The following is a 9,307-nucleotide window of genomic DNA, read 5'->3' as shown; positions in this document are numbered from 1 at the left end:
GTCCGACTCTTAGCGACCCCATGGACTGTAGCCTACCAGGCTCCTCCGTCCATGGGATTTTCTAGGCAAGAGTACTGGAGTGGGGTGCCATTGCCTTCTCCGAAACAGAAGCTATTGGGGAGGGTCTTTGCTTCGCATTTCCATTTGTGAACATTTTTTCCCATTATTTCTCAACAGCACCCCTTTTCTTCAGGGCTGCTGATCTCCGAGGCTTCTAGTTCCTTATATCCCTGAGTCATCACCACTGAGATGCTGGATTTCTGAAGTCGTCCCTTTTACTGCTTTCTAGGGCTCCCTCTCCTGACTGCTTAGCTCTCGCGGGGGCAGACCCACAGTCCGTGGCTGCAAGTCTCCGTCGGGCTTGGCCACCCGTCTTGGAGAAACGTCCTCAGTCCCTTTTGGAGACCAACCACCTAAGACTGAGACCCATCGCACCCACAGAAACTCCCCAGTCCAGAATCCCGAGAGAGGTCGAGGGCGGGGCCAGGTGAGATCGAGAACGAGACTGGGGGCGGGGCCGTACGGGGAGGTGCACGCGAGGCCACACCCCGAGGTGAGCGTGCTGGGGGCGGAGCCACACCGCGAGGTGGACGCGAGGCCGGGGGCGTGGCCTCGCCGAGGAGCCGCCCGGACCGTTAGGGATGAGCCGGCCGTCTCCGCGGGCTGCGCACGCAGCCGTCCCCGGGCGTGAGGCGGCGCAGGGGTTAAGGCTGCCGGCGCCACCTGGGCGCCGCTGAGGAGACCCACGAACCGGCGAATCGCGCGCGGGCGCGGCGAACAGGTGCCCGTGCGCGTCAGGCGCCGGCAAGGGGCGGGGAGAGGGGGCGCGGCCGGAAGCCCGGGGCGGGGCGCGGCGCGGCACGGCGCGGCACGGCGCGGCCGGCCGGGTGGAACGGGAGGGAGCTGAGGAAGGCAGGAAGGAGCTCGGCGGGCCGCGCGGCGCGCGATGTGGAGCCGCCGCCCCGGCGCCTGCAGCAGCCGCTGTTGCCGCCGCTGCTGCTGCTGGGGCTGCCGCCGAGCCGAGGGACATGGAGCGCGGCTGCAGAGAGCGGCCGCCGGCAGCAGCAGCAGCGTGCGTCGCAGCGACATCGGAGCGCAGCCCGCCCCGTGAGGCGCTGCCCGGCCGGCGGCGGCAGCGGGAGCAGCAGCAACAGGGTGGCTGAAAACCCGGCGGCGGCGGCTTTCTTCCCCGCAACCTCCCCTCCCGCTTCGCGTCCCCGCAGCCTTCCCTTCCTCAGCCTTCCCTTTGCCACCCCACCCCCTCCTCCTTCCCGGCGCGCGCCGAGCAGCTGAGCCCGGGGGCGGGGGGAGGGGGCGCGTGCCGCCGGCGCGGGGGAGGGGCGGGCCGGCGCGCGCCGCGCCCAGGGCTCGCGGAGACCCGAGGGGCGCGTGCCGCGGCGTGAGGCGAGGCGCGGGGCGCGGGGCGGCGCGGCGGGGCCCCTCCCCCCTGCAGCCTGGCGCGCGCCGGCCGGGCCGCACCGCTGCGGGCTCGGCGCGCGCGGGCCATGTCCGCCTTCTGCCTGGGCTTGGCCGGCCGCGCTTCAGCACCCGCCGAGCCGGACAGCGCCTGCTGCATGGAGCTGCCCGCCGCGGCCGCGGACGCAGTCGGGAATCCAGCTGCCGCCACCGCCGCTGCCCTCATCTCCTTCCCCGGGGGCCCCGGGGAGTTGGAACTGGCGTTAGAGGAGGAGCTGGCGCTGCTGGCGGCTGGGGAACGGCCGTCCGAGCCCGGAGAGCATCCTCAGGCCGAGCCCGGGCCTCCAGCCGAGGCGGCAGGACTGCAGCCGCCGCCCGCCCAGGATCCCGAGCTGCTGTCAGTGATCCGGCAGAAGGAGAAGGATCTGGTCTTGGCGGCCCGACTGGGCAAGGCACTGCTCGAGAGGAATCAGGACATGAGCCGGCAGTACGAACAGATGCACAAGGAACTGACAGATAAGCTGGAGGTGAGCACGGCCCTCCTGGGATAGGTGGGAAGCGGGGGCGGGGGGAGCCCAGGTACCCGCCCGCCGGCCCTGGGTAGCTTCGGGAGCCAGGCACTCACCCACCTCACCCCACCCCTTTCTTGCTTCTCCTGTCTTAACAGAAAACCACCTGCAACGTGGGTAGCTTGGAGGGTTTGGGGTTATCAGACGAGGGCATTTTTTGAACACACCTGGCTTTCCTACCCTGCTCACAGCAAATGGGTCCATGCACGGCTCCAAACGCTGTGGGCCGTTCTATATATGTGCTGTACACAGCATCTAAAATAGAGCTTACAGTATGACTAATTTATACCGCACCGAGGTGATGTCTGCACACAGAGAAATTACAGAGTTGGGAAGCATTTAAAATATGCTCCAGGTTTTCAAAGAGGTAGTTAATCGCTAATCAGGGTGTTAGCCTAAAGCTTTTTAGCTTTGGAGTTAAGGGCTTCCACATGCCCTTGTCTTATCTTCCCCGCAGCTGAGAAGGGTGGGAAACAAGTGCCCCTAAAGGAGCTTTATATAGCCTTCAAATACTCACGGATTAAGAAATATGGTTCCACTGCAGAAATCAGGTGAGCCTGGGCTCAACATGTGACAGTTGGTTGTGATTTGATTTGGACTTCAGTAATTTAAACAGTACTTTTGTTTCTGTTCTGGGTCTCACACATGCATTTGGATGGCCAAATGCAACTTGTGAGAACCATATAACTTTAACCATTATTATAAATACCCCTTAAAATATCTGTAAGATTTCTGCTAATTCTTTGGACCAAAGTCTTTTGCTTCTGTTTTCTTGTCCTTAACTAGGAAAGGACCTTGAAACTGATACAAGTGGCCACCATTTCTAAAAAATTTTTAGAGAGAGTCTTTTATTCTAAAGTGAAGATGGGGAGGTGCATCTGTGGCAGTGGCAATGAGCTTATCTTTTTCTGTCTATGCATTTAATATTGTCTCCCAGTTTGGTGGCAATGAGTTCTTTTTATTCTTGTTACAAGAGAATAGTACAGCCCTGAATAAGGTTTGAAATTGACCATTGTCTGGTTCCATATCACTGCTACCGGTCAAATGGTCAGAGTGTAGATTCAGAAACTTTTCTATAGTAAGTATGTCTGTAGTCCAACAACATATCAAAAATAAATCAGAGAGGAAAAAAAGGAAACCAGTGAGTGCCCTGTAGTTCAGTTGGCCTGTTAACTAGGTCTGCCAGTTGATGAACTCCTGAGATACCTCTCTGAAAAGTGGTTTGTGAAACCTATATGTAGACTGCCAAAAAGGAACCCAATGAATTGAATTGTTTGATTTTCACTTGAAGTAGATGTGTCAGACTAAAAGAGTGTATTTTTTTGAAAAAGAGATTAGATTACAGACTCTAAATACAAGTACTACTGCAGAGATGTATGCTTGTGATTTGAAATCCCTTCGGTGAGAGACTTGATTAAAGAGACAGCTATCTTGAAAGGAACATCATATCAGTTGGTTAGATGAGTGATAGTTTTCAAGGGTAATCCTGAATGTGTAGTTAAACACATCTTGGGTTCCACTTGGAACCTTTATACATGTCTTCACCAAAGGAAAAAGATTTTCAGATTCTGTAACAAGAAAGGTTATATTGTAGAAGAATAAATTACATTTGACTTTTTGCTATTGACTTGATAGACAATATTAAAATAGTTTAAAACTCTTTTTAAACTATTTTTAAAAATTTTCACTCCTCAGGTCAGCATATGAACTCAAGTGTTAAAAGTTTATATTTAATTTCTGGAAGTTGGTTGCACAACAGTATGAATGGACTTAGGGCTACTGAACTAACAGTACACTTAAAAATGGATAAGGTGATAAATTTTACGTATGCTATGATCTAAGGCACTAACTTACATTTATACACTTTTTTCTTCAGAGATTTAATCTTTATTTTGTTTTTTAAAAATATGTTTTTAAAGTCCAGGATTCTCTTTTTACCCCCCTGTAGTTCCAGGTGAGAGTGAATTCTCTCTTAATGCAGAGGTAGTCTCTTCCCTAGGTAGCATTTTCTTCCCTCTTCCCCAGGCCAATTCTAATGATTCTAGCACTACTTTTTTTTTTTTTTAAGAGGCAAAACAGTATGGTGAGACTTCCCTGGTGGCCCAGTGGTTAAGAATCCATCTGCCAATGCAGGGGTCTGGGTTTGATCCCTGGTTGGGGAAGTTCCACATACTGTTCAATATGGCCAAGAAAAAAAAAGAATAAATGTTCTTGTTAAACTTTTTTGTTTGAAAAAAAAAAAGTAAGGTGAAAATGATTATATAATTGAGTAGTAGATTTAGGTAAGCAAATGCAGGAGTCCTTATTTGCATTCAGTGCTTGATCCACTTAAATAGTATTTCTTTTCTTTGTATTTCTCAAGAACCATATCCTGGACTTAGGAGAATAGTATGCTTTTTTGGTTCGTGGTAGAAGTCCATTTATGTAATAACCAATTTTAGGTGAGCTAATGATACTAACTTCTTCAGAGTTTTAAATAAACTGTTTTAGAACGGTTTTAGGTTTACAGAAAAATTGGAAAGATGGGACAGAGTTTCCATATGCCCTGCCCCCAGTACTTGCCATAATTAGTAAACCAATACTAATACATTATTATTAGCTATGAGGCTTCCTTGGTGGCTCAGATGGTGAAGACTCTACCTTCAGTGCAGGAAACCCGGGTTCCACCTCTGGGTCAGGAAGATACCCTGGAGAATGGAATGGACACAGGAGCCTGGCAGGCTACAATCCCTGGACTTGCAAAGAGTCCAACACAACTGAGCGACTAACACTTTAACTTTTCTTTGAGCTTCTCTTGTGGCTCAGCTGGTAAAGAATTCGCCTGTAATGCGGGAGACCTGGGTTCAATCCCTTGGTTGGGAAGATCCCCTGGAGAGGGGAAAGGCTACCCACTCCAGTATTCTGGCCTAGAGAATTCCATGGACTGTATAGTCATGGGGTCGCAAAGAATCCGACACTACTGAGAGTGTAGATTTCTTTAGCCTTTGCCAAATGTCTTGTTCTGTTTCCTGATACCCTTACATTTAGTTTCTGTATCTTCTTAGTCTCTTTTTTCTTTGTCAGTTTCTTAAACTTCCCTTGTTTTTGATGACTTCGACAGTTTTGATATTAACTTCTTTCTTTTTCTTATTGAGGTATGATTGACATACAGCATTATATTAGTTTCAGGTGTAGATATTACCTTTTAAAATACAGTGTAACCCCGAGAAGCAGGGAATAGCATGGACGGAGCCTGACTGCTACACTTTCTGATATTCTTCCTAGAGTTTACTGGTGAATTTAGCACTTCATTGAAAATGTAATTCTAGGATAAACCTTTCTTTTCTCAGAATAGACAGAAGGCTAAGTTCTGTATGTTCATTAATAGGAAAGTCTTGATTTTTTTCCCAGAGTGTTGGGAAACCTGAATTAGGAAGAAATGTAGGGACAGAATAGATTGATCAGCACTTGTCCTCAACCCTGCCTCACTCCCTGCACGTGGATTAGATTGTTTTAGTTGCTTAGCTGGGCTGTTCACTAACAGCTGTTTGCTGAATATTTTTAAGTCTCTCTGTTCTTTTAGAACACAAGCCTAATTTATCTGGCCTCTCAGTAATACTGTGATTACTGAGTTCTTGCAGTTGCCTTCTGCTCAGTCTTTTCCATTTTGGAAAAACTCAATAAAACCAAGTATCACAATTTTAGAATTGTAATTACCATTTACTTCTGCATCTCATCTTTCTGAAGTTTGTATAGTGACTAAAACATCCTCATTTTTGGAAGCTTAGCAAAATGAGGGAAGCATAGAACAGAAAATTTTCATGCTGAGAAGTACAAGTCCCTCTCTTGAGAGAAAAATCTGTTTTTCGGCACATCTCAGGTATGAAGTAATGAGACTGATTTTCTTGTATAACTATACACTGCCCCTTAAGGCTTTCTAAAAGAAGCATCCCAAAAAACATTTGAAAGGTGAGAACTTGGATAGAATAAGAGTGTAGATTCACAAAGTGAAAAGATGTCTGAGTACACTGAAGGAGAAGATGCAAATGCCCATCTTAGCTTGTTGAAACAATCTCAGTGCTTGATAGTCAGCCTTTAGTGCATCAGAATTTCCAATAGAACCTAAATAGATGAATGGGTAGATAGATGCCTTCCTAGGCCTTATCCCATTCTTTACTGAATCACAGTCTGGAATTAGTGTTTAGGTGGATATATTTTGAACAATTATACCAGAGATTTTCTGACAGCAAAAGTTGAGGACCATTGCTTTACTTTTCATATGCATCTCATATACTCTGAGGTATTTACTTGGTTTTTTTGTACTTGCTATGCTTTTTTTTTATTGTTTATTTTTAAAATCTATTTATTTATTTGGCTGCATCAGGCCTTAGTTGCAGCAAGTGGGATCTTTTGTTGTGTTGTGTTGCATGGACTCTCTAGTTGTGGGATGGGTCAGTCAGTGTGTCACGGAGGCTTAGTTGCTCTGTTCCGAGGCATGTGGCATCTTAGTTCCTGGCCCAGGGATCGAACCCACATCTGCCTGTATTGCCAGGTGGATTCTTAACCACTGGACCACCAGTGAAGTCCCCATACTATGCTTTTTAAGTAGGAGAACATACTTGCCTCTGAAAAGAGGCATTCGTATTTATCTTACAGAAACAAAAAGATGTTCTTATTTCCTTCAATCCAAAAAGAGTTCTTTTCTGTTGTTGCTCCTTCAAACCATCTGTACTTTTCCTGTATACCATTTGTCACACTGTACAACATAATACTTTTATCAACCTCTCACTAGAGTGGAAACTCCATAAAGGGAAAGACCAAGTCTCTTTTGCTCAACATCATTTTAATGGCTAACCTATAACAGGCACTCAAGAATGAATGAATCAGAAATAAATATGCAAGGATCGTAGGCCATGATTTAATAAAAGTAGGCCCGAACTTACCTTAATGATTTTGAAGTGCAGTGCTAAATATAGCAGCAAATATTTATTGAGTTGTAATTTAGAGCATTAAACAGTCAAGTGAGGGAGACCCCAATCCCAGCTCTCCCATTTGCTACAACAGACCTTAAGCTGGTTGCAGAATCTCTTCTATCGCTTCATTTTAAGAAGAGGCGGTTGATCTGGAGGATCTCTGAAGTCCTTTCTGTCTCTGAAAATTCTAAGTGCCTGGTATTATGCCAAGCATAACAGATGACAGCAAAAGAAGCTTTCTTAAGGGCTTGTTTTAAGTTGCTTAAATGTATATTTCACCGATTAATAGATGACTTACTAAATATCAGGTGAGTTCCTAAGTCTAGAACTCCCATGCCCAAGGACAGGAATAAACGTAATAATATTAAGTACTTCTTTGTGAAGTTAGCCTTCCCTTCTCTGGCAGAAAGGGATATTTTTGCAGCTGTGAAATGGGCAAGTTGTTCTATGTGGCAGAGTGTTTTGTTGTGCTGACTGACTAGGAAAAAGAAAAGTTAGAGTGTGAAAAGAGAAAAAAAAAATGAATGACTCTGGAATTTTTAACAGTTGAAACATCCGCTTCATTTTCACCCAGCACTTAGAACAAGAGAAGCATGAACTAAGAAGACGATTTGAGAACCGAGAAGGCGAGTGGGAAGGGCGTGTGTCTGAGCTGGAGAGTGATGTGAAGCAGCTTCAGGATGAGTTGGAGAGGCAGCAGGTTCATCTACGGGAAGCAGATCGAGAGAAAACACGGGCCGTCCAGGAGTTATCAGAACAGAACCAAAGGTTATTGGACCAACTCAGCAGAGTGAGTCACAAGTTAAGAACTTACGGTATTAGAAAAAAAGAATTTATGGTATAAAATACTAAAAGTTGAAACAGAGTTTCTGTTTAATGGCAACATATGTATGGTAAGAGTAGTTCTTGTCTTTGTTGCCTTTGGTATCGATACCAGCAAATGAAATGTTTTTCACCTCTAAGAATTTCGACTGTGGTGAACCAGGTGTCAGGAGCTAAGACCCTTCTTGTCACCAGCCAACTGTGAGCTTTTGACAGTCATTTAACTTGGGAGTCTTCTCTTTTTTAAAATCTAAGAGTTTGCTTAATGATTTGATGTTCCTTACAGCTCTACAAGTCTGTGATTCTTTTACCTAGAGAAAGCCTGTCACTGGTAAAATTATGTTAATGCATTTAGTTCAGATATTAAATGGTGCCATCTTTTTTTAAAAAATAAATTTGCCTTTTTTTTTAATCAATTAATTTTTTTATTTTTGGCTTCCCTGTGTCTCGGTCACTGTGCTTGGATTTCTCCAGTTTCAGCGAGCGGGGGCTGCTCTCTAGTTGTGGGGTGCAGGTCTCTCGTCATGGGGCACAGGCTCTCGGTGCACAGGCTTCAGTAGTTGCGACCCGTGGGCTCAGTAGTTGGGGCACGCAGTCTCTAGAGGGTGGGCTCAGTAGTCATGACATTCGGGCTTAGTTGCTCCCTGGCATGTGTGATCTTCTGGAGCAGGAATTGAACCCGTGTACTCTGAATTGGCAGGTGGATTCTTAACCACTGGACCACCAGAGAAATCCAAATGGTGCCATCTTTAAACTGAAAAGCTTAGGGAAAATTTCTAGAGCAAATGATTTTCATTGTGAATGTACATTTCTTATTTAAATATGAAAGGAGGTATGTGTAGCTGTGTATGAAATGTGTTCTTTATTTCCACATTAAATAGAAGTTCTTTATTTGTACCTTTATAGTGTGGTGTCATGGAAGTATTAATTAACCAAAGTCAAGATTGTAAAATCAATGCAAAGAAGCAGTATGAGAGCTGAGTAGGTGGAAATCTAACTTAAATACGAGCACACCTTTTAACAAATGCAGGAATGTTGTTAATGCCCTGGTCTCTAAAGCCACTTACTTTTGAAAATTAACAGCTGGATTTACTTTTATACCTCGTGCCTTCTTATGTATTGAAAATAAAACAAGTTCATTTTAGAGGAAAAAAGAACTTCTACTCTGATCGCATCCCTAAGCACAGATGTCCTTGCCCATGCCCTTGTCCACATGGTTAGTGTTTGGTGCTTAGGTCTCTGGGAAAGGCACGTGAAATTATTTCACTAGGTTGTGTCTTAGTTGCTTCTCATGGGAACCTTGTGCCGTGCTTAGTCGCTCAGTCGTGTCCAACTCTTCGAAACCCCGTGGGCTGTAGCCCACCAGGCTCCTCTGTCCATGGGGATTCTCCAGGCAAGAATACTGGAGTATTGCTCCAGGGGAGCAATACTGGAAGGTTGCCATGCTCTCCTCCAGGGGCGTGGGGACCCTGAGACTGGTCTAAGCCTCGTGCCTCACCAGGAAGTACAAAGTAAATGCTACCAGGAGAGGGTGGAACCAAGGGTGCT

General features: G+C 46.3%; 1 protein-coding gene across 7 annotated transcripts in view; it reads left to right on the top strand.

The window, feature by feature from the left end:
• The first annotated feature begins 845 nt into the window (after positions 1–845).
• The window catches only part of LOC145527893 (BICD family-like cargo adapter 1), a 78,999-nt gene continuing 70,537 nt past the window's right edge, over positions 846–9,307 (top strand). For all 7 annotated transcript variants that reach the window (XR_014069974.1, XR_014069973.1, XR_014069972.1 and 4 more), the window contains exons 1-2: positions 846–1,943; positions 7,512–7,727. Coding sequence is in view for 4 of the 7 variants with exons in the window: in XM_081546243.1 (XP_081402369.1) it covers positions 1,506–1,943; positions 7,512–7,727 (654 nt within the window). In the remaining 3 variants the exon portion in view is untranslated. The remainder of the gene's footprint in view (positions 1,944–7,511; positions 7,728–9,307) is intronic.

Source organism: Giraffa tippelskirchi, chromosome 11, assembly GCF_054371585.1.
Source record: "Giraffa tippelskirchi isolate mGirTip1 chromosome 11, T2T-mGirTip1v1.2.pri, whole genome shotgun sequence".
In the NCBI taxonomy this organism is placed as follows: Eukaryota; Metazoa; Chordata; class Mammalia; order Artiodactyla; family Giraffidae; genus Giraffa; species Giraffa tippelskirchi.
Note: the sequence above shows the minus strand (reverse complement) of the source record. Positions and strands in the feature narration are given on the sequence as shown.